This window comes from Sorex araneus, chromosome 6 (genome assembly GCF_027595985.1).
Source record: "Sorex araneus isolate mSorAra2 chromosome 6, mSorAra2.pri, whole genome shotgun sequence".
Taxonomy (NCBI): domain Eukaryota; kingdom Metazoa; phylum Chordata; class Mammalia; order Eulipotyphla; family Soricidae; genus Sorex; species Sorex araneus.
In genome coordinates this window covers 52705551-52728875 of record NC_073307.1, presented here as the reverse complement: position 1 = coordinate 52728875, position 23325 = coordinate 52705551, and the positions used below count along the sequence as shown (strand labels likewise).

The window sequence follows — 23325 nt, the reverse complement described above, 5'->3', positions numbered from 1 at the left end:
ACAAAAGAGTTCCTGGAAATTGGAATTTGAATACGCAGCAAATCTAAAATGTGGGATTTTTTTTTTTTTTTTACATTGGGGCAGGGATGAATTTGGTATGTTTTAGAATCTTTGTCCTTCGTTCCTCTTAATAATATAAAATGAAAATCTATGGGGTCCCCCCCCCTTTCCCTAATATGTAAAACCCAGAGCCAGAGAGATAGTCCGGGGTGTAAGGAGCTTTTTTTGCACATAACAAACACGGGTTTTATCCCTGGCACCCCGTAGCATACCAGGAGCCCCTCCAAAAGTGTTCCCTGAGCACAGAGCCAGGAATCCGCCCAGAGCACCACTGGACATGGTCCCCACCCTGAAACCAATATACAGAATTGACCCTGCTGTTTTTCCGGGCGGCCCCTCTGCCCATTGGCGCCCCCATAGGTCCCTGAGACCCTCAGGGGATTACCGATTTGTGAGTCCCACCCTGGGTCTGTGAGTCCTGTGTTACCTGGGAGAGAAGCAGCAGAACAGAACCCAGGACCTTCAAATTCCATCTGGGGGTACATGGTAACAGTGGCCCCGATTCATGGAGCGCGCAGATCATGCCAGGAGAAATACTCAAATGCTACGTGGCTGGCCACGTTCAGCCCTGCACCAATAATGCACGATTTATGTAGCCAGTGTATCACGCGCCTTGCTCTTGGGCTTCAGGGTGAGCAGAGGCTGCCCCCTAGAGGTGGAGTGGCCACATTGCAACATGTTAAACAGACATCCCCAGATACCCTGCCCAGAAAGCAAGGACCCCGGAGGACAGACATGACTTGGCCCCTTAAAAATGTGGCCAGGCTGGCACCTACCTGGGCGTGGGCTGCCTCTAAATTGTGGCTTTCCCTTCTGCCCGCAGAGCTCCAGGACTGGTTGTGGTATTTGCTCTTTGAATATATTTTTGACCCCATGTGCAAAGAAAATGCCCCTCTCCTCCTTCCTGAGGAATAAGCCTCCTCCCATGTTGAGGGGCCACATGAGGGGTGGGGGTGGGCACCCAGAAGATGAAGCAGGCCTGGGGTTGCGGGGTTTGGAGAAAGGACAGCATGGGGGAGGTGCCTCGTGGGTTGATCATTTGAAGGACCCACAAATACCTGAATGGAGACAAATTGCCTTTCCCCACTTTTTTCCTCACACCCCATTCTGTTTCCTCGTTTTCACCAATCCTTCTTGCAAAAAAAAAAAAAAAGGAAGAAGAAGAAGAAAAAGGAAAAAAAAATCTCCAAGCATGTCAGGACCTGTGAGATTCGGGGGTTATAACCAGTGACACCCCCCCCTCAGGCAGACAGGAAGCCCTGGGTGGAAAAAAATGGCGCCACCCGACCCCCCCCCCACACACACACATACACACACACTAATGTGAAGGGCATTAATATGCAAAACTCTTCATCAGAAAGAAACAACAGATCTTTTATTTATTTATTTTTGGTGGTGGGGGCAGAGGGTACCTGGGCTTCTAATCTGGGGATCCTCTGCACAAAGCAGCATTTCAGCCCTTTGAGATACCCCTTTTCCCCCTGAAAAAAGGGGGAGAGCCCAAATTGGAGCAAGGAGTGGGCAGCATGTCCCTGGCCCTCTCTCCCCACATGTTCTGTGTAACTGGGAGAACCACCAGGATCTCCAGTGATGGGACTCAGCCGGTGGTACTTACTATCCCCTGATGGTGGGAAATCCCTGGAGGTCTGGAGGTGCTAAGAGTTTTCTTGTGTTTTGCAAGTCCCAGAGAAGGAGAATTGTGGTCAGTGGGGTAAGACCAAAAGGGATGTGTTTTTGGAGGGTGGGGAGGGAGTTGGGTCACACCCAGCAATGCTCAGGGGTTACTGCTGGCTCTGCACGCAGGAATCAGTCCTGGTGGTGCTCCGGGGACCCTATAGGACGCCAGGGATAGAATCAGAGTCAGCCGTGTGCAAGGCAAATGTCCTATTGCTTCAGCCCAAAAAGGATATTTCTTAATCCCCAGTCCTGACGCTGGGGTGTGGGTGGGTAATGGAGTTGGAGGGGTGTTCTTTGCACCCCCATCTTGGCTCACAGGCCCTGGACTGAAAAGCAGTCTGAAAGGGCTGTTTTAGGAACCCTGAAACTTGAGGCTCAAGGAACTGGCATTGAGACTGGCCCCCGCCCCGGCTCCCCCAGTTTCCCCAGATGTGTGGCTGCCACAACTGCTGCCGCCTGGCGCCTGGGCGAGGGATCTTTGCAGCCTGAATGAGCCTATTAAGAGCCCGAGAAACGTCCTCCTTCAGGGTGCAGGGTGGTTTAGACACTTCAAAGCTGTGGGTTTGGGGGAGGCGGGGACCCCCAGGCAGGAGGATGGAAGGGTGGAAACCACAGGTTCAAAATGCATCGTCTGTGGGACTGGAGCCATGGGACAGTGGGGAGGGAGCTTGCCTTGTATATGGCTGACCTGGGTTCGATCCCCGGCACTCCCTGAGACTGCCAGAGTGCTGGGAGTGATCCCTGAGTGCAGAGCCAGGGGTCAGCCCTGAGCACCACCGGGGTGGCGCCAAACCCTAAAACAAAAACTTAAAAAAATGTGTAGTCCTTTGTTCAAGCAGTGCTCCAGCACAAGCTATGAGAGGAGCCCTAGAAAGATCTGTGAAGCAGGAAAAAATCAAGTTGGGGTGGGGGAACACAGTGAAGGGGAGTTGGTGGGGGGGGCGCATACTTGCCTGCGTACTGGAGGAGAGGTGAGGTGGGGAGTTACTGGGGGGAGCACAGTTGGAGGGGTGCATTTAATAGGTGTGTCTAGAGCTCGGGTGCGAGAGTGCTTGGGTGAAGGATCAATCAAACCTCGGCAACTGTGCTGAGCCTGAGCCCTTGGGGACCCTGGCTCGTATCCCTGGTAATATATATGGGCACTGTGATGGGAGCAGCCCCAGAGCACCAAGCTAGAAGTCACTCCCAGCATCACCTGGTGTGTCCCAAAACCCTGCAGATGGATTGGGGCGATAGGACAGAGAGTGAGGTGCTTGCCTTGCATGGGCCAACCCAGGTTTGATCCTGTACCCCGTATGTTCCTCCTAAATTCACCAGGAGTGGCTCCTGAATGCAGAGCCAGAAGTCAGCCTGAGCACCGCTGGGTACAGCCTCCAAAAAACAACATCTCCCTCCCCCTCCCCCCCCAACAACAGGGAAGTAACTGGATAAACAGGTTCAGGATGATAAAAGTGGGACGCTTGGGGTATCTGTTTCCAGATTTCTAAGTGTTGTGGGGGGGGGTGGTGCCTGATGTGCATTTCTTGGCCTCTTTGGGATGTACTGGCTCTCTGGGCCCCAGGATTTTTTCAGCTGCTGGACAGACAACCAGATGACCAGTTCTGGGGTGCTTTCAGGTCCCGGGAAATAAAGAAAAAGATCCCTCTGTCCATAGAACTCTGGCTTTATTTTCTGGAGTGTGGTCTGGGGCAAGAGGGGGGGAACTTCAGGGGGCTGCCAAGTGCTCCTCATCTTCAGGCAGGCTGATTCCAAAGGTCCCCAACAAACAGATGCCGATTTGAGTCTTTTCCCTGGGTTTTAGGTCACTCGGATTGTTTGCAAAACATGTTCTTTTTTTTGTCACTTGCCAGGACTTGTTCTTTCTGCGAGTAAAACACAAACAGGTCCCGAGGGACGCCGGAACCGCTTCCGCGCACCAGGCCCCTGGCCCCTCACTTGCCGCTGCCCCGGAACTGGGGACACAACAGTTGTTTTGAATCTCAAGGATGTCGCTTTCAGAGCTTTGTTTCCAGTTGATTCAAGCCTGGGACTGGGGATCCAAGTTTTCTTTGAGGGTTTATTTTGTGTGTGTGGTTCGGGGGCAATTCCTGGCGTGCTGGGGATCAAACCCCAGGCTGCCCACATGCTGGTCAAGTGATTAGTTTCTGGAGCTCTCTGGTAAGATGCGGGGGGCCCTCCCGGCAGTGCTCAGCACTTACTCGTGTCCCTGTGCTCAGATAGCACTTTTGGCAATACTTAGAGGTGCCCAGAATTGACCCTGGTCGGCCACCTGCAAGGGAAGTGCCCCTCCTGACCTCTGGCCCTCACGTTTTCCTTTTTTTAAAGCTCCTTCTCAATTGGGATTTTCTCCAGAGTCAGGGGAGAGGCTTAAGTACAGTTGGGATCTGGCATACAGCAGTTAGGGTTGGTGCCAGGGTGATCCAGGACCCCATGGGTTCCCTTGAGTCCTGCCAGGAGTAGTCCCTGAGCACAGAGCCAGGAGTAAGCCTGAGCATCGCCAGGTGTGACCCAAAAATCAAGGGGGGAAATAATCATCAGCAGCATGGCTGAAAGCTACTGTCTGTCTCTCCACTGGCAGGTAAGTGGGACCTTTGCTCTGGTCTCAGCACTAAGGAGCACGAGCCTCTTTCTGGGGACCAACTCGCCATGCAAGTGACTTCACCCTGGGCCTCAAGGCGTGAAGGAAGGAATGGAAACTATCCCAGGCGGGGTGTGATGTCAAAGTTTGGGGACCTTTTTTTTTTTTTTTTTTTTTTTTTGGTGGCTTTGCCCAGTTTGCTCTCGGTCAGACTCGGCAAATAGCTTGCAGTTCCCGGAATACTCAGAGCAAGATCCTTTGCTCTTCAGAGAGTCTTTGAGATGGGGCAAAACAGGTTTGGGGACAGTGGAAAGATGAGGTGGAGGACTGGGCGTGTGGGGGAGGATCCCACCTCATGGCCTCCCAGCGTATCCCGGCTTCTCTTGCGCCTGGACCTGCTGGCCCCTCTCCACCCAAGTTACTGGAGAGTGACATCTGCCTGCAGGCTTCCCCCCTGGGGCAGGTTTTGCCTCATTAGAACCTCAAGTGATGGTGAGGAGGCCCTAAGGCACTGTCGTTTGGGTAACAGTCTGAAAAAAAAAGAAAAGAAAGAGCCAGATAGTACAGTGGGTAGAGCACTTGCCTTGCACACAGCTGACCTGGCACCCCATAGGGTTCCCCTGAGAACTGCCAGGAGTACCTCCTGAGTGCAGAGCCAGAAGTTACCCCTGAGTATTGCCAGGTGTGGCCCAAAAAGCAAAACAAACAAACAAACAAAAAACATCCCCAAACCATGTATTTAAAAAAAACCAACAGTGATTCCCTGAAATCAGCGATAAGAGTAGGTATTTCAGAGAGCAAGAAAAACTTGGCTCTCGGATGTTTTGTGATCCTGTGGACAAGGCGGGGGGCAGTGGAGGAGGCACTGGCCCGAGAGCCAAGACAGGTGCCCTTTCCCGGAGAGCATTTTCCACCTGGGTGACTGGGTTGGCCTGGAAGTTGAACCCAATTTTACCTGTGATTTATCCAAAAGAAAATCACTAAGTCTCTAGGGTGAAAAACTAGTGGGGTCTTTCTCATCGTCTCCTGCCCCCTTGGGCTACTGTTGGTGTGAATGTGCTTCTGGCAGGGAGCACACACAAGGTCACAGCACTCTGACACTTCAGAGAGCACTTTTTTTTTTACTCTTTGAACCACACCTGGCTGTGCTCAAGGCTTACTCCTGGCTCTGTGCTCAGAAAACACTCCTGGTGGGGCTTGGAGGACCCTGTGGGGTGCTGGAGATGGAACCAGTTGGCCATATATAAGGCCAGTGCCGTATCTATCTCTCTGGCTTCTGCACCACGTTCTTCCTTGAGGCTGGGGGTCTCAAACAGCAGAAGTGCAGAGAGCCTCAGGCTTGTGGGTGGTGCTGGAGATCGAGCTTTCGGGGTGGTGTTCGTCTGAGAAGGTACCAGTGCCCACCTGCCTCTGCCCCCCCACCCCCGCCCCCTAAAGTGAAGCAACTTTGAAATCTTTTTGCCTTTTCTTTCCAAAGGCCAGAGGCAAGATTTCCCCTGGGTGAGAGTGAAGAAATGTTTTGTTTCAAGTATGATCAAAATGATTCCTCCACCCTTCTTGGAGAGCCCGGCAAACTACCGAGAGTATCTCGCCTGCACGGCCGAGCCTGGCAAGCTACCCATGGCGTATTCGATATGCCCAAGACAGTAACAACAAGTCTCACAATGGAGACATTACGGGTACACCTGTTAGGGAGCGGTTAGCTTGAGGGTTCAGTGTTCAAGGGCTACTCCTGGCTCAGTCCTCAGGGCCCCCTGCAGTGCCAGGGCTCTAACTCAGTACTCGCCTGTTAAGGCTGGCGCGCCACCTCCCTGGGCGTTAGTGCTATTCGTGCTTTCTGGGAATGTTGGTGGCGTTTCTATGCAGCGTGCTGCCTCACCCCGCACAAAAATAACAAAGTGAAACTAAATATGAACCCACTGAAATCTGGGGCCACAGCAAGGCTTTTCGTAGTAAACTTTGCAAGGGCAATACAGCACTGTCCACAGGAGAGCTTTTCTCAGCGCCCTTTGAGACCTCGGGGAGATCCCACTCGATTCCGTGGAGTTCTAGGGGTGAGGGTGGTTCGTGGCCACGTCTCCAGGCTGGCTCTCCAAGGGGCAGCGTGCAAATCCCACTAGCCAGAATGGGCGGTCAGCGTGGACACCCTTCCCCTTCGCTGTCCTCTGATCGCCTACTTGATCTTTAGTGGTTTCTCCCTTGTAGTAAAAATACTTGAACTTCAGGAAATGGGGCCGGCCTTGGAGGTGGGATCACGGGATGTGAATACTGTGGCACTGTCACCCAAGAGAGACTCCAGGGAGAGGCTTACATGTCTAAAAGTGTGCCGTCGGGAGCCAGGAGCTAAGACACTGGAAAAGTAACAAATGAGGCACCTGCAGGTTGCTTAGCTGGAGCTGCCCCCACCCACAGCCCACAGAAAGAAAAGCGGGTGTGAGGGAGGTTGGGAAACTATTCTCCCGCAGATCATCTGAAACCAAAAATTTTAAAAGCTTATAACACTGTTGTTAAAAAATCTGGTTGTTGGGGTGGCTGACCTGGGTTCGATCCCTGGCATTCCGGCTCTCCCAGTTCAGTTTTTTTTTTTCTTTTTGGGTCACACCCAGCTCAGGCGTTACTCTTGGCTCTGCACTCAGGAATTACCCCTGGCGGTGCTGGGGATCGAACCTGGGTCGGCCTCATGCAAGGCAAATGCCCTCCCTGCTCTCCTACCACTCAGGCCCCTCCCAATTCATTTTTAAGGGCTCAAACAAATGTGAACAGAGTGAACATGTAAGGACCCACCCCATCCCCAGTAGTAAGTGAACCAAAGATTTCTAGGAGATAGTGGACTCAAGAGACAGTCAGATCACCCAGAAATTTGGGGCATTTCGGGATCCTAGAAAGAAAAATGGCTGTAGGCCCAACCAATTTTGAGCCTCATCAGAGAATGGACTTTGCTCTCTGGAAACATTTTCCAAATGAGGACTCTGAAGGGGCTCTGCAGAGAGGCGGGAGGAAGCTATTCCTTCAGCCCTTCTCTGAAGCATTGCTCAGGCCTGATCTGTGCAGACAAACCAGCCTGGTGTTATCTACCCAATGTATAGGATGGAGCTGAACAAGGATACTCTGTAGCCAGTCAGTAGTCTGGATGCTTTGTTCAGTTCCATAGCCAATCAGTAGGCTGGAAACTTTGCTCAGATACCCTGTATCCAGTCAGGAACTTCGGATACTTTGGTACCCACCAGGATGGCATGCACTTGACCAGAACTGGACCCTCCAGACAATTTTAAAAGATGCTGCCGACCCCTAGGCTTCTCTGTCTGCAGTTGGCCTTCACCGGACAAAACAGCTCCCACTTTGTCCCTCTGGGACACAGGCCTTCCTTGTTTGGAAATCAGGGAAATGTAGGTCCCATAACTGGGTACAGTAACAGGGTGTGGAAGTAGGTCTGGACTCGCAGACGAGTGATAAATATAGACCACACTCTCAATGCCACTGCAGTTAGTCATGGCGGGACAGTGTGAGTTTCATAAACTTATAAGGAATATGCAAACAGTTCCAGATTTAAAATAACTGGGAGTAATTTTTAAGTGTGTGAGAGGACCATCTCCCCCCACCCTGTCCATGGGAGCCTCCGTGAGGTGGCAGTGGTGTGAGTGACGGGCACTGTTAATCCCAGGGGCCGCCTGGGGGAGTTTCCACAGCAGCCCCTGTTCCGCAGGGATTGTTTCCCTTCGGTTTTTCTGCACTTTATAAAACAACAGGGGCCCAGAACCACAGTACAGTGGGTAGGGCACTTGCCTTGCATGCACGTAGTTGACCTGAGTTCAATCCCTGGCGCCCCATATAATCCCTTGGCAGTTCCAGGTGTGATTCCTGAGTGCAGAGTCAGGAGGAACACCTGAGCATTTCTGGATGTGGCCCCTCGAAAACAAAACAAAACAGTGGAGGCAGGGGTATGAGTTGTGAGTTGGGGAGACACTCAGTGCCCTAGTGTGGTTTGGGTCTGGGGACCACACCAGGCGGTGCTCGGGGCTTACACCTGGCTCTGCATTCAGGAATCATTCCTGGTGTGCTTAGTGCCAGGAATCAAACCCAGGTCAGCGGCGTGAAAGGCATGTGCCCCCGGCCACTGTACCAGCTTTCTGGTCCCCTCCAAGTGTTTCTTCTTTTTGTCTGTGATCGGAGTCAGTGGCACGTGTGTTTTTATGATCAGGACAGCAAGAACAGGCTCTCGCTGAACAACATGGCAGAGGCAATAATGCACATTTTTATCCAGCGCCGTGTTCCAGCTCTGAGGGAAAAAGTTGGAAACAGATCGTGGGAAGCAGACTTGAGATCTTGGTTGGTTTTGACTTGATTTCCATTGAGCGTGATCACTTCCGTGCTCCTGGGAGTCTCTTGGGGACAGGAGCTGGTGGGGGGTCTCTGATATTTCGAGGCTGCTCTGAGGAAACTTCAGCATGGAAGGGGCTCTGAGGGAGTGATGACCAATGTCCCAGCAATTTCCTACATTCCGGCATTTTGCAATTCCTCCTGCCCACCCACTTACATCACTTTTTTGGGGGGTGAGACCATCGATAGAACCTGCCAGCCCATATCTCAGGCCATTGCGTAAAATCTCCACGGACTCATTTTTATTCCGCTGTCATTGATTGCAGCCCCCACTGGGTGTTCCCACACACGAAGGCTTTGCGAGACTGTGGAGCCAGTCCAACGTGCAGACCGCCTTTCCGTGCTGTTCTGTGGGGACTCCACCCAGTGGTGCTTGGGCCTTACTTGGGCGCTGCACTCGGGGATCATTCTCCCTGACAGGGCTCTGGGCACCCTTTGTGGTGCCAGGAGATCCACTGTGGGTCAGGCACATTCAAGGCAGGTGCCCTACCCACTGAGCTGTCTCTCTGGCCCATAGCCTGCCCTTGGGGGGGCAGAGTTTCGACAGGCAACTTTCAGGTGGGCGTGTAGCCCACTTCAGAGATGCAAAAAGAGAGGACCAAGGGCAGTGGAGTTGGCGAGACTCCAGGGAAACAGCTCAACACCCTGGGTTGCCAAAAAAGCCCCCCAAAAAAGCCCCTCCAAAACCAAAACATACTATTGGATCCCCCAAGAGCACGCAGGCACTCACTGAAGGAAGGGGGGCAGCCCCCTACCTGCCTGACTCCATTGAGTGGATTTTCTCCTGCACCGGGAAGCTCTGGACTCGTTATTCGTACTCACTATGGTGGGCTCATGTGGGGGGCGTATGGGGGGGGATGCTGGGGTGGGAGATGGGTTGGTGTTTGTTCCTTGCTCCTTAGCCCTGACCCCTGATTCGCCCAAGAGAGTTTTACTGCCCTGTTTTCTGGGCTCCCTAAAGGGCTGCAAAGTGGAACTGTGGGTGATGGCGCCCCCAGGGGTGCATTGGGGGACTGCCTCTCTTGGGAAGGACTTGGTATTCCCCCCACCTTGGTTCTCTGCTTGGTTCTCTGGTCACTCCCCCCCCCACCCCACATGCCACCGCCTCAGCAGCTGCTGCCCTCTCCTGCCATTCCACGCCTCAAGGCTCAGTCCTTTGTCCCCACAGCGCCCTGAGCTCCTGTGTGCAGGGAGGGTGCTGGCGCCCCCCCCACCCCCGGGGGCTGGGAGGGTGTTTTTCCATGCTTGGGGAAGTGATACTGGCCGGCTTAAGTCCCTGTCCCCCTTGTCTCCACAGCATGCCCGAGCTCATGTGGGAAGCGGGCTTGCACGGATGACGACCAGTGCTGTCACCCCGAGTGTCTGGGCGGCTGCACCGCACCCGACAACGACACGGCCTGCATTGCCTGCCGCCACTATTACTTCAACGGCCTGTGCGTGGTCCAGTGCCCACCCAACACCTACCGCTTTGAGGGATGGCGCTGCGTGGACCGCGACTTCTGCGCCAGCATCCCCAACGCCGACGCCAGTGAAATAGAGGGCTTCGTCATCCACCAGGGCGAGTGCATGCAGGAGTGCCCCTCTGGCTTCATTCGCAACAGCACCCAGAGGTCAGTGACACCCCCGCCCTCCGACAGGACCCTGTTGAATGACCCCCCGCCCCCCACATACGCACACACTTCCTGTGCATTTACAACCTCATACTTGGGTGTGCTGGAGAGATAGTACAGCAGAGAGGGTGTTCTCCTTGCATGCCACTGACCTGGGTTCAATCCCCACTTTCCCTCCGAGCCTCCAAGCCTTCCAAGCTCCTCCAAGCCCTCTCCAGGAGTCAGCCCTGAAAGCAGAGCCAGGAGTCAGCCCTGAGCATCACTGGGTGTGGCCCCAATACTTCCTCCCTCCAAATAAAAATCCTAGAGGCAGGAGCAGTCTGGGGGCGTCAGAGTTCAAGAAAAGGACTTGGTGGGATGGGAGCCATGCAAGAGTGCCCCTGGGGATTCATCCCAAATAGCACCCAGAGAGTGACCACAGAGCTTCGTGTCCCTTGATTGGGGAACACAGTAAGTCCCCCCACCCAACCACCACACACACACACACACACACACACACACACACACACACACACACACACACACACACACACACACACACACACACATCCACGCACCCCTCCAGCACTGAGAAGAGGCTCTGGTAGGGTCCCTGCGTCCTTGTCTGGGTTTGGGCACTGCACCAGCTTCCTGATAGAGGGTCCCTCTCGTTTTTCTCATGTGCTTGCATTTCCTCTGTCTCTGGTGACCGCGCAGCCAGAATGATCACAGATCAGAAGCACTAGAGACCAAAAGCCCAGAAGAGCAGGAACTTACCGATTGGGCTGGGGGTGGCTGGGGGGACCAGGCTGTGTGCTTGGGCGACCTACGGGATGCCCGGGAACCAACCTGAGATGTCGCAGGCAAGGCAGGCACCCTCCCCTCTGTCCTATCTCTCCAACCCCCCTCAACTGCCTTGGGTCACGTGCCACTGAGTTCATTCCCATGCAGAGAGCACCCCACACATACATGTGGGTGAGGGGGACCCCCTCTCTGACCCCTGGAGGCCTTGCTCTTGCCAACAGCATGTTCTGCGTCCCCTGTGAGGGCCCTTGCCCCAAAGTCTGTGAGGAAGAGAAGAGGACAAAGACCATCGACTCGGTGACCTCCGCCCAGATGCTGCAGGGATGCACCATTTTCAAGGGGAACCTGCTGATTAATATCCGTCGAGGCAGTAAGTTTCCAGCCCCCGAGCCCCCCAGGGAGTGCGGGCCCACCTCCCCTTCCTGCACGCATCCTGAAATCACCAGCTCGAGGCCCTGCTGGTCTTGACAATTTGAATTTCTCTAGAAGGTGGCTCTTGTGGAGGGATCAAGCCAGGGCGTGTTGTGTCGGGAGACCCTGATTTTCCAGCCCTTTTCCTTATCAACTCAAGGCAGACTCTAGCCCCCGGGTGCAAAGTCCCTCATGAACGGTGCCAGATAGTACAGCAGGGCGGGTGCTTCCCTGGCCGGCAGCTGACCTAGGTTTGATCACCGGGTGTGATCCCTGAGCAGGAGCCAGGCGTAAGCCCCCTGCACCGCCGGGTGTGGGCCCCCCCCCCCCCCCCCGAACAAAACAAACAAAAATCCACTGGCAGAACCACACCCAACTCATTTGATGTGTTTCTTGTTTTTGATTTTGTGTCACACCCAGCAGTGCTCCAGGTGAAATATTGCTCTGTGCTCAGGGATGATTCCTGGTTGGGCTGGGGGACCCAGTGAGGTGCCGGGAACCGCACTCCTGGGTCGGGTCCACGTGTCTAGTAGCTAAGAGGCAGGGATCTGTTTTTCCCTGTGCCTTCCCCACTGAACCTGTGCCCAGTTCGTTTGAATGCTGAGACCATTTTGGCATATGCTGAAGCCAAGTTCCTGCTTTTTCATGAACTCGAAGCGACTGAGTGGGTGGAAAGAAAGGTGCTGTGTATACACATATGTGGCATTTCCTTAGGTACCAGTGGCTTTTTTCCATGGCTGGCTACTTTGGAAACCAAAGATGTTTATTTATGAGACTCAGAAACACAGAAATGCAGTTTTTAAATCATCTCCACAGCCAGAAAGATGGTTTCTGTGGGTAGGGCGCCGGCCTTGCATGCGGCACACCCAGGTTCAGTACCAACACTGGAGAGGGTCCTGAGTCCTGCGGTGTGGTCCCCAAACCAAAGAAATAACATAAAACAAAAATCACCCCCAGAGCTAGGAACAAAGTTCGAACAATGGAACATAGACCAGACTTGAGTTCCATCATCAGCACCACATGCCATTCCCTCGCAGCGCCACCAGGGGGAGCCCCGGTGGTTCCCCAGACACCACCTCCTGGTGGACCACCAGGGCTGGCCCCCTCTCCCGAAAACTTCCCTGGCAGACAGCCCTCGTGTTCCTGTTCAGTCTTTGTGAGATGCCATCTTGGAAAAACAGATCCTGGCCTCTTAGCTACTAGACATGCGGTCACGGCCGCTCGTAATGAGGCAGAGACAGTGGGGTTTCTTTCGTCCTTGTGTTTCGGAAGCTGGGCTATGAACTGCACATATTAAAAGACACTCCCGAGGCGTCAGAGCGCTGGGACGGTGGGCACTTGGCTGGCATGTGGCCAACCTGGGGTTGAGACCCGGCACCCTTTAGGGCTCCCCAGAGCACTGCCAGGAGTAATCCTCCATCACAGAGCCAGGGGTCAGCCCTGAGCACTGCCAGGTGTGGCCCCAGAACAAACGAATCCCCCACTGACAGCAGAGGGCGCCCTGCTGGTACTGCTGGGAATTAAGGAACGGAGGGAGCACTGCAGGCACCAGAGGGTTCTGGTTGGAAATCTTCAAGGAGAGGCCCGAGCGATAGGACAGAGCTTGCTTGCACCTGGCTGACCCGGGTTCGGGCCTCGGCCCTCCACATATGGTCCCCCGAGCCCACTGGGAGTGGGCCTTGAATGCGTGGTCCATCAGTAAGTGCTAAACTGACGTTCCAGAGTCAGCCCGGAGTCTTCAGCCTTCTAGAAGCTTCCCACCGCTTGGGGGGCAAAGTTTGTTATAATCTGAGCCTCGTTGCTGTCGAGGGACCCGGCTGGGGCTGTGGCGGGCGGCCCTGAGCTGCCCCCACTGCACGGGGATCTCCGCTGTTGACCGTGTGTCCGTGCGCGCAGTCACTCGCTCTTCCGTCCCCGCAGACAACATCGCCTCGGAGCTGGAGAACTTCATGGGGCTCATCGAGGTGGTGACGGGCTACGTGAAGATCCGCCACTCACACGCGCTGGTGTCGCTGTCCTTCCTGAAGAGCCTCCGCCAGATCGGGGGCGAGGAGCAGCTGGAGGGGTGAGTGCGCCCCTTGGGGTCGCGGCCGGCTCCGAGGGTCCCGTGTCCCAGGGCTGCGATGACATGGGCCTCCTGCACGGGAACCTGGAGGGCAGGGTGCAGCCCAGAGGTCCCCGGATGCCAAGGTGTCCCTTCAGGCCCCCCCCAAACCACCAAAGTCCACATGCCATACGGTCTTTCTGGTCACTCAGACCCTCATGTCGGGGCCCTGCTTGAGCACTGCCCCCCTCCCCCAAATAAATAAAATTTCCACCTTGGGGGCTGGAGCGATAGCATAGCAACAGCTGACCCCGTCCCACCAGGAGTGATCCATGAGCACAGAGCCAGGAGTCAGCCCTGAGCACCACCAGGTGGGGCCCGCCCTAACCTAATACTGATAATAAGTAAATACAGCTCCTGGGGGCCGGGAGAGAGAGTTCGGTGATCAGAACATGTGGTCCCCAGTACCACGTGCCCCCCCACATCTCTGGGTGCCGCCCAGAGGCCCCCAGTACTGCAGGTGGGGCCCAGCTCCTCCCAGCCTCCGACTACTGCACTGGGCGGATGGCCTGGTTTGTTTTTAGCTTTTTGGGTCACACCTGGTGATGCTCAGGGGTTACTCCTGGCGGTGCCCGGGGGACCCAGCAGGATACCGGGGATGGAACCCGGGTCAGCCGTGTGCAAGGCAAATGCACAGTAGGCCGGGCGATTGCTCTGGCCCCAAGAAAAGCTGCTTTCTCTGCCCAGTTCCTGCACCAGCCTCAACAGTGCGTCATGTTGACTGTTTTCCCACGGTGCACTCCAGAGGGTGCTGACTCCTGCGTACTGTGTTCGATCTTTTTTGTGTATGTGTAGTTTGGGGGCCCCATGAAGCGATGCTCTGGGCTTACTCCTGGCTCTGCTCTCAGTAATCATTCCCGTCAGTGCTCATGAATGCCAGGGATGGAACCCGAGCTGGCCTCGTGCACAGCAGGTGCCCTCCCCCCTGTCTCCTCTCCCCAGCCCCCTGTGATGGTAGAGATTTGGTTTTGTTTTTTTCTTTGGGGGCCACATCTGGCGGTGCTCAGGGCTGACTCCTGGCTCTGCACTCAGGAGTCACTCCTGGCAGGGCTCAGGGGACCCTGTGGGATGCCAGGGGTCAAACTGGGTGGGCCACGTGCAAGGCCAGCGCCCTCCCCGCTGTGCTACCGCTCCAGCCCCAACAAGTGCTTTTAGCTTTACGCTCCATGGCCGGTCCCTGCCCACCTGGCCTTCTGGGTTGTAAAACAGTCTTCATCTGTTTCCGTTTACTGTGAAAAAGCTCATCTTGCGCCCTGATGAATCCCATACCGGGCCCTCCCTCTGCCTCTCCTGCACTGGTCAGATTTCTGCTTCCCTCTTCCTCGGGGCTGGTGCCAGGCGCAGAGGGATTTCTGGGTGTGGTTCTGTTCCCCGCCCATGAAATTATTCTCCGGCGACAAACGTGAGTGGGAACGGTTGGCCCAGCCAGCCCGGCCCGGGGTCTCAGCACCCTCCATGGGAAAGGGGCTCATGGCGGTGCCTGTTTTCCAGGAACTACTCCTTCTACGTGCTGGACAACCAGAACCTGCAGCAGCTGTGGGACTGGGAGCACCGCAACCTGACCATCAAGGCCGGCAAGATGTACTTCGCCTTCAACCCCAAGCTGTGTGTCTCGGAGATTTACCGCATGGAGGAGGTGACGGGCACCAAGGGGCGCCAGAGCAAAGGGGACATCAACACCAGGAACAACGGGGAGAGAGCCTCCTGTGAGTGGAATCCCCCTCCCTCCCTGCCCGGGCCAGTCTCCTTGCTCCAGGAGCGGAGAGCTGACACCTGCTGAGAAGCAGATGGGAAACGGACAGGCGGGCTGCACCCATGCCCACACAGTCAGGGAGGGGTGCAGACAGTGCAAGGGCGCTTGCCTAGCATGGAGCTAGCTCGAGTTGGATCCCTGAGCACAGAGGCAGGAGCAAGTTCTGAGCATAACTGGGCATAAAAATGAAAATCTGTAGCACTTAGCACTGTCGTTCATTGATTTGCTCGAGCGGGCACCAGTAACATCTCCATTGTGAGACTTGTTACTGTTTTTGGCATATCAAATACGCCACGGGGAGCTTGCCAGGCTCTGCCATGCGGGTGGGATACTCTCGGTAGCTTGACAAGCTCTCCGAGAGGGTTGGAGGAATCGAACCTGGGTCAGCCGCGTGCAAGGCAGAATTAAAATAATAATGATAATAATGATAATGATGTTAATAATAGTAATAATAATAATGCCAGGAGAGAGCTTGAGGGAAGCTCCAGGTTGGCTCCCGGAGCACCACATGATCTGCTGAGCTGGGGGTAGGAAGGAAAGCCTGGGGCGAGGGGTGGGGGGCAGAGAGATAGCTCAGTGGGTAGGGCTTTTGCCTTGCATGCTGCAAACCTGGGTCCCATCCCTGGAACCACAGAGGGGTCCCCTGAGCTCTGTGGGAGTGATCCCTGAGCACAGTTGGGTGTGACAGTGCCATTCTGCTGGCGGGGCTGGGGAGGGGGTGGGAGCTCACACACTCGGGCAGGAGGCCCAGAGTCTGCCAGTGCTCACGGAGGTGCCCCTGTGTCCTAGGTGAGAGCGACGTCCTGCACTTCACCTCCACCAGCACCTGGAAGAACCGGATCATCATCACATGGCACCGGTACCGCCCTCCAGATTACCGGGACCTCATCAGCTTCACCGTCTACTACAAGGAAGCGTGAGTCGGGGCTGGGGGTTGCTGGGCTCAGCCTCGCCCTCTGCCCCACTGCCGGGCTGGGAAACCCCTCGTGTTGTAGAGGATCATTCAACCCCCAGGGGACGGAGGGATGGCACAGCAGTTCGGGAGCTAGGGAGGGCTGGAGAGACAGGACGGACAGCGGGAAAGGTTCTGGCCTTGCACACAGCTGAGCTGACACTGGTTCAGTCCCCAACACCGTGGAGGGTCTTTTCAGCCCTGAGCACAGAGCTCCACACAGCCCCCGAGCCTTGCTGGTCATGGCCCAGAACAACCCACTTAATAATAATAATAATAATAATAAGGCCCAGGAGAGAGCTTGAGGGAAGCCCCATGTTGGCCCCCAGTGTGTCACGTGATCTGCTAAGCTCGGGGTACAAAGGAAACCCCGGGGGGACCAGAGAGATAGCTCAGTGGGGTGGGTAGGGCGCTTGCCTTGAGTACTGCAGACCCAGGTTCTGAAGAACCCGATGCCGTCTGATGTGGCCCTCTTGCCCCCCACAAGGGGTGCTGGGCTGGGTCTCGGAGCGGGGTGGCCCTGAGCCTGACGTCCGAGCGCACTGACCCCCTTGCGCTGACCACACAGGCCCTTCAAGAATGTGACCGAGTACGATGGCCAGGACGCCTGCGGCTCCAACAGCTGGAACATGGTGGACGTGGACCTGCCGCCCAACAAGGATGTGCAGCCGGGGATCCTGCTGCACGGCCTGAAGCCCTGGACGCAGTACGCCGTGTACGTCAAGGCCGTGACCCTCACCATGGTGGAGAATGACCACATCCGGGGCGCCAAGAGCGAGATCCTGTACATCCGCACCAACGCCTCAGGTCGGTCCCGTGGCTGGCACTGGCCGTCAGCCTTCTGGCTCTTTCTGGCCAGCAGAAAGCCGGGCCTCCCCCCGTCTTGACACCCCGGGCTTCTCCTGCCCCCCTCCATGGCTTGACCCCTATCTCTTTAAACTTATTTTTCAGTATATGTTGTTGAATCACCGTGAGATACACAGTTACAAAGTTGCTCTTGGTTGGGTTTCAATCATACAATGTTCCAACACCCATCCCTTCGCCAGTGCCACGGTGCACATTTCCCACCACCACTGTGCCCAGTTTCCCTCCTCCTCTGTCTGTCTGTCTGTCTGTCTGTCTGTCTCTCTTATTCTCTCTCATTCTCTCTCACTTCTTCTTTTTCTCTATCATTCCCTCTCTTTTCTCTTCCTCACTCTAACTCTCTGTTGCTCACTCTCTTTCCTTTTGCGCATTATGGTTTGCAATATATATGGTTTGAAAAGTTTTCATACTTGATCCCGAGTTTCTGCTTCTCAGAGCTCGGGGGCCCTGAGCCCCATGGCCTGGTCACTGTGATGGGTTCTCTGACGGCCCAGCCTGGGCTCAGCCAGCTCTGGCTCATTTCTGACAACTTTCCAACCTTCAGCGATGGAAAATTACTCCGGAGGCTGTCAGTCACCTACTCAGCTTCCTCCTATGGCCAAGAGGGTTGCAAGGAGGTAGAAGTCGGGGGACCAGAGTATATTGCTGAACTCAAGAAAATATCCCTCAGTGCCAGCAAGATTCTAGAGTGGGCCTTGCCTGGGGCTAGCCCGAGTTCCATCCCTGGCAGCCCATAGGCTCCCCAAGCCCGTCAGGAGTGATCCCTGAGCACAGAGCCAGGAGTAAGCCCTGAGAACCTCTGGGTATGCCCCCCCCCAAAAAAAAAACAAAGAAAAAATTGTGGCTCAGGGCTGGATTGATAGCACAGCGGGTAGGGCGTTTGCCTTGCACGCAGTCGACCCGGGTTCGATTCCCAGCATCCCATACGGTCCCCCGAGCACCGCCAGGAGTAATTCCTGAGTGCAGAGCCAGGAATAACCCTTGTGCATAGCTGGGTGTGACACAAAAAGCAAAAAAAAAGAAAAATCGTGGCTCATCTTCGAGTTTGGAAGCAGGTTGTGGTTATCAGTTTGTGGAGGAAAGGGTCCATCCCTGACTCCAGCAGGTCAACACTAGCACTGGACTCAGGGTACTGGGGCTGGCGGTCACTGCTTGCCCTGGACATCCACATTCTTTTGCTGGTGACAGAGGCTGGAGAAGCAGGCTTGGTTGCTCTCAGGCTCCAGCCCTGTAACCCAGAGCAATATCGGACCCAGTAAGTTGTTGGCCCTTGATCTTGCTTTTTCCCTTTTCCCCACCTTTTTCTGCCCTTGCCACCCCTGTGCATCCCTGTACCCCATCACTCTGGCATCAGGGTTTCTGGCCATTTTTCACAGAAATTCTAGATATCTGCTGAAATTGCAGTGAGTCTGTCTTGTCATGTGGCAGAAACTGCTGAGGTCACCCTTTTCCCAGGATGTCCACTGTCATCCATGACAAGGGGCCACCTGGAGGGGCTGGAACGCCTCGTGCTCCTCCCCACACCACAGGGTCCCTTGCGTACCTCCAGAGTGAACCCCCAGTTGGATGTGGCCCCTATCCGAACCCTTCCCTACCTTGGCCTGGTAGCACTGGGGCTACATCCTGCCAGGCGTAGGTAGTGCTTAGTGTTGGTGCTTTTTAAATACGGGTCATGAAACAAAAAGTAAAATCAAAGGGTGCTGGAATGATAGTACAGCGGCTGGGGCATTTGTGCATCATGTGGCCGACCTGGGTTCGATCCCTGGCACCCCACAGGGTCCCTGGAGCTCCTCTGGGAGTGAGCCCTGAGCACAGCCCGGTGTGGTCGCAATACAAACATCAGGGAAACACAACGAGTGGGCAGTGTGTCAGGGCTCTGCGCGCCCAGGGCAGATGCTGAGGGGTCGGCAGCAGAGAATGATGTTAAACTCATGAGTGTCGCTGAAACTTGCCAAGTGGCTCCTCCATCTGCCCTTCTGTTGCTGAAACGCCTTTGCCCCTCTGCAGTGCCCTCCATCCCCCTGGACATCCTGTCGGCTTCCAACTCCTCGTCACAGCTCATTGTCAAGTGGAACCCGCCCTCACTGCCCAACGGCAACCTGAGCTACTACATCGTGCGGTGGCAGCGCCAGCCCCAGGACAGCTACCTGGCCCGGCACAACTACTGCTCCAAAGGTGAGGCTCGGGAGGGGACGCCCGCCCACCTGTCCGCCCGCCCGCCGCAGCAGCTCGGCCCTTCCTGGGGGACCAGCACCCCTGGGCCGGGCACAAGCTCGCCCCGAGACCCAGCCCAACCCCAGCGCCCTTGGTCAGGCACCTCCTTCCCCTTCCCCCTCCCCCATCCCCGTTTCTTTGCCCCCCTGGGGTGCGTAAGTCGCTTTTGTTTTCCCCTCACTGGCCGGGCCGACAAAATCCCTGTCCGGAAATATGCTGATGGCACCATCGACATCGAGGAGGTGACGGAGAACCCCAAGACCGAGGTGTGCGGTAACGAGAAAGGACCGTGCTGCGCCTGCCCCAAGACGGAGGCCGAGAAGCAGGCCGAGAAGGAGGAGGCCGAGTATCGCAAAGTCTTCGAGAACTTCCTGCACAACTCCATCTTCGTGCCCAGGTGCCGTGTCCTGGCGCCGGGAGGGATCGGGCTGCCCTTCCCTCTGTGCACGGGGAGCTGGCGGGGGGGGGGGGGGGCCTGGTGGGCATCACTCCGGTTGGGTTCCAGGTTCCCCTGTTAGGCAGAGGTGGGGGGCAGTTCTCTGGGCCCTCTGGGTCCCCGTTTGGGTTCATGTGCTATCCAGAGGTTGCGGTTTATCCACGTTGGCTGGAAGGTTCTGGAACTCTCTCTCAAGGCTGGGTGGGGGTGGATGCTGGGAACCTCTGGGGTACAGCCTGCAACATCGAGGCATTTTAGATGCTGTTGCCTCTCGGCTGCACCCCTGAAGAGGGAGGGGGACGTGCCTTGGACGGGGTGGGACTGAGATTCAGATCACCGACATCTCTGGCCTGGGTCAGGTGCCTGGTAACTGGGGTGATCACGTGTGACACCCCCACCCCTACCCCTGTTCAGTGACATCTCCAGGCCCCTCATGTGACCCGGGCCACCTTGGAGGACAGCAGATGGCCTTGGGGTGTGGACAGACCCCAGACCCTGGCTCATGTTTAGTGACTTGCTCAGTCTGAGGGGTGGGGAGCTCTCACTGGGTGCTCCAGAATCCAGAGGTGTTCAGCCCAGCCTTGCAGCCCTGCCTGCCGCCTGCTTAGACCCCACTGGTGACCACCAGGGCAGCGCCTAGTGGGGGCCTGTGAGTCTAAGGCAGGGGTGGGGGCATGTGGTGGCAGAGATGGGCCCTGAGTCACGGGGTCCCAGCCCTTGCTGCCATGTCGCCAGCCTTGGGCTTATTTCTGGATTTTGTGTTTTGTCCTTCGGCCTCCTGCCGTGTGGTACTGGTTCCTGGCCTGCTGGGACACGGCCTTGGCCCCAGACAGAGTCTTTGCTGCCGCCGGGTCACTAGCCCAGAGCCGGCAGATGGTGGGACAGGAAGTGCCCTGTCACAGCCCCGCCCCAACCGCACCCTGGGTTTCTTTTATTTTGATGTTTGGGCCACAGCCGGCTGTGCTCAGGGGTCACTCCTGGCAGGACTCAGGGGACCATCTGGGGGGTCGAGCATCGAGCCTGGGTCAGCCGCCTGCAGGGCAAATGTCCTCTCCATTGTCCTGTCGCTCCGGCTGCTCCTGACCCAGTTCTCACAAATTACTTGTAATGGGCACAGTGGACTGTAATGGGTGCTGGGGCCCAAACAGGTCAGCCGCCTCCAAGGTCAGAGCCCGGCTGCTGCCTATAGCTTGGCCCCCGACTCATTCTTCACCCCGCCCTCCCCCCCAGCCCTCCTTTCACTGTTGCTGGTGTGACCTGAGTATTGGGGGTCACTGAGTGACCTCCCTGGCATTGGGGTCACGAGTGACCTCTGTCATTGAGTGGCCTCTCCAGGGACTGGTAGGGTTGACCCTGCCAGAGACAAGCTGTTTGGGGCTCGATTCTGAGGCCTACAGATTGGAGAGAGCAAAGTTGATCTTGAAGGAGACCCCCTCCTCCTGTTTTGCTGATTGTCACCCCCTGGAGGCTGCCCCAGGCCTTCCTCGTGTCTGTGTGCCTTGTGATGGCCACCCCTAGCCAGCCTGCTCTTGCCTGCAGACCCGAGCGGAAGCGGCGAGATGTGTCTTCAGGCACCAATGTCACCCTGCCCATCCGGGCCCGGAACAGCTCGGCCGATGGCTATATCATCTCAGATGACGACGATGACACGGAATTCCCATTCTACGAGAGCCGGGTGGATAACAAGGAGCGCACGGTCATCTCGAACCTGCGGCCCTTCACGCTCTACCGCATCGACATCCACAGCTGCAACCATGAGGCCGAGAAGTTGGGCTGCAGCGCCTCCAACTTCGTCTTTGCCAGGACCATGCCTGCAGGTAAGGCGTGATCCAGCTGCCTCCGGCACCCTCTCACGGCCCCACGGAGACCAAGCAACCCAAGAGCTCCCCATCCCCTTCCTAAGGAGCAGGTGGGTGGGCAGAGGCAGCCTAGAGGACCAGCACCCCCACCCAGTGGCCATTTTCAGGCCTGGGCAAGGTGGGCTGTTGTGACCAATCCAGGAAGACCAGGTCTCCCCTTCACGGCCGCTTCCGGTGGGGGCCACGGGGACAGGCGGCTCCTGCTTTCCCAGTGCGAGCTGCCTGTGGCCCAGAAAGGCATGTCTTCATCTTGGGGCTGCAGGAGCCCCCAGCAGACAGCAGCAGGTCATACTGAGAACACTGAGAGGGTTCCTGGGTCCCATGCGAGGACCCCGGCAGCACCCTACCCCCAGCGTGAAGGGCCCCACACCCTGGGCCCCTGTATGTGGCTCTGAGCCTGCCCCCCATTGTCCCGTGCACTGGTAAGTGCTGCCAGCTGCCTGCACATCTCTTCTCCTGGGGAGCAGGAGAAGACACCCCAGCCCTCGGCAGAGATGGGGCGTGGGGTCACCCAGCAGCTGCCTCCGGCTTGTCTGTGCAGACCCCATGCTTACCATGTGCAAATGCAGGGCGCAGAGGAAGCTGGCAAGGCCTGGAATCCTCACCACCTCCTCCCCGTTTCCCTCTGCTCTTCCTCCTCCCACCCCCTGGGGCTTGGGGTCCCAGGTGTTACCTGCTCTGTTGCTCAGACCGTAAGAGCAGACCACCAAAATAAGGCCCGTGGCTTGCTGAGATGTCCCTGCTCTGTGGTTTTTGTGGGGTTTTTTGGGGGGTAAAGGGTGCAGGCAGGGGAGCAGGATCCACACCTTTTGGTGCTCAGGGCTGACTCTGTGCTCAGGGCTCACTCCTGGCTCTGTGCTCAGGGATCTGGTGGGGCTCAGGGACACTGAGGGGTGCTGGAGATGGACCCTAGGGGTCGACCGTGAGCAGGGCTAGTGCCTGACCCCACCGACACTTCCCTTCTATGCGGCAGTGGCCAGGCAGGCAGAGGGGCTCTATGGAATGTGGAGCAGTTTGTGAGGGGGTCTCATCCTGCATGCTCAGAGCGGGCTGTGTGTGTGTGGGGCGGGGGGTGGCAGACTCCGAGGTAACTCACCCCGTGCCCTGTCTCCGTCATGTGCAGAAGGAGCAGATGACATCCCTGGCCATGTGACCTGGGAGTCGAGGCCTGAGAACTCCGTCTTCCTAAAGTGGAACGAACCCGAGAACCCCAATGGCTTGATCTTGATGTATGAGATCAAGTATGGGTCCCAGACAGAGGTGAGGCCAGAGCTGGGAGTTGTGGGGTGGGGGTCGGGGGTTCCCAGATGGAGGTGAGGCTGGGGGGCTGGGGGTTGAAAACTAGGATGAGCTGGGGACTGGGGGGGTGCAGTGCAGCCCCTGTATGTGTCTGGCCGCCCTGGCTCCCGTCCCCTGCAGAAGGAGGAAGAGGTGGGAGGGCGGGGGGAGGCCAGGGAGAAGGGAAGAAAGCAGACGGCCCCTAACAACGCGGGTCTGAATTGTGCGGGTCCACTGGAGAGAAGCCAGTGTGCCCCCTAGGGGCGGGGCTCTGACTGATACTCAGCCCTGCCCTGTGGCCCGAGCTTCACTGTCCTGGGGCCAGTGCGGGGCCAGGCTCAGGACCTCGGGCCTGCAAAACCCACGCCA

At 56.5% G+C, this 23325-nt stretch overlaps 1 protein-coding gene across 1 annotated transcript in view; it reads left to right on the top strand.

The window, feature by feature from the left end:
* IGF1R (insulin like growth factor 1 receptor) overlaps window positions 1–23325 on the top strand; it is a 145402-nt gene that overhangs the window by 101593 nt on the left and 20484 nt on the right. The window contains exons 3-12 of the mRNA XM_055143455.1: window positions 9990–10302; window positions 11307–11455; window positions 13417–13561; window positions 15092–15306; window positions 16143–16269; window positions 16874–17112; window positions 19177–19345; window positions 19568–19780; window positions 21359–21636; window positions 22802–22938. Coding sequence (XP_054999430.1) covers window positions 9990–10302; window positions 11307–11455; window positions 13417–13561; window positions 15092–15306; window positions 16143–16269; window positions 16874–17112; window positions 19177–19345; window positions 19568–19780; window positions 21359–21636; window positions 22802–22938 — 1985 coding nt within the window. The remainder of the gene's footprint in view (window positions 1–9989; window positions 10303–11306; window positions 11456–13416; window positions 13562–15091; window positions 15307–16142; window positions 16270–16873; window positions 17113–19176; window positions 19346–19567; window positions 19781–21358; window positions 21637–22801; window positions 22939–23325) is intronic.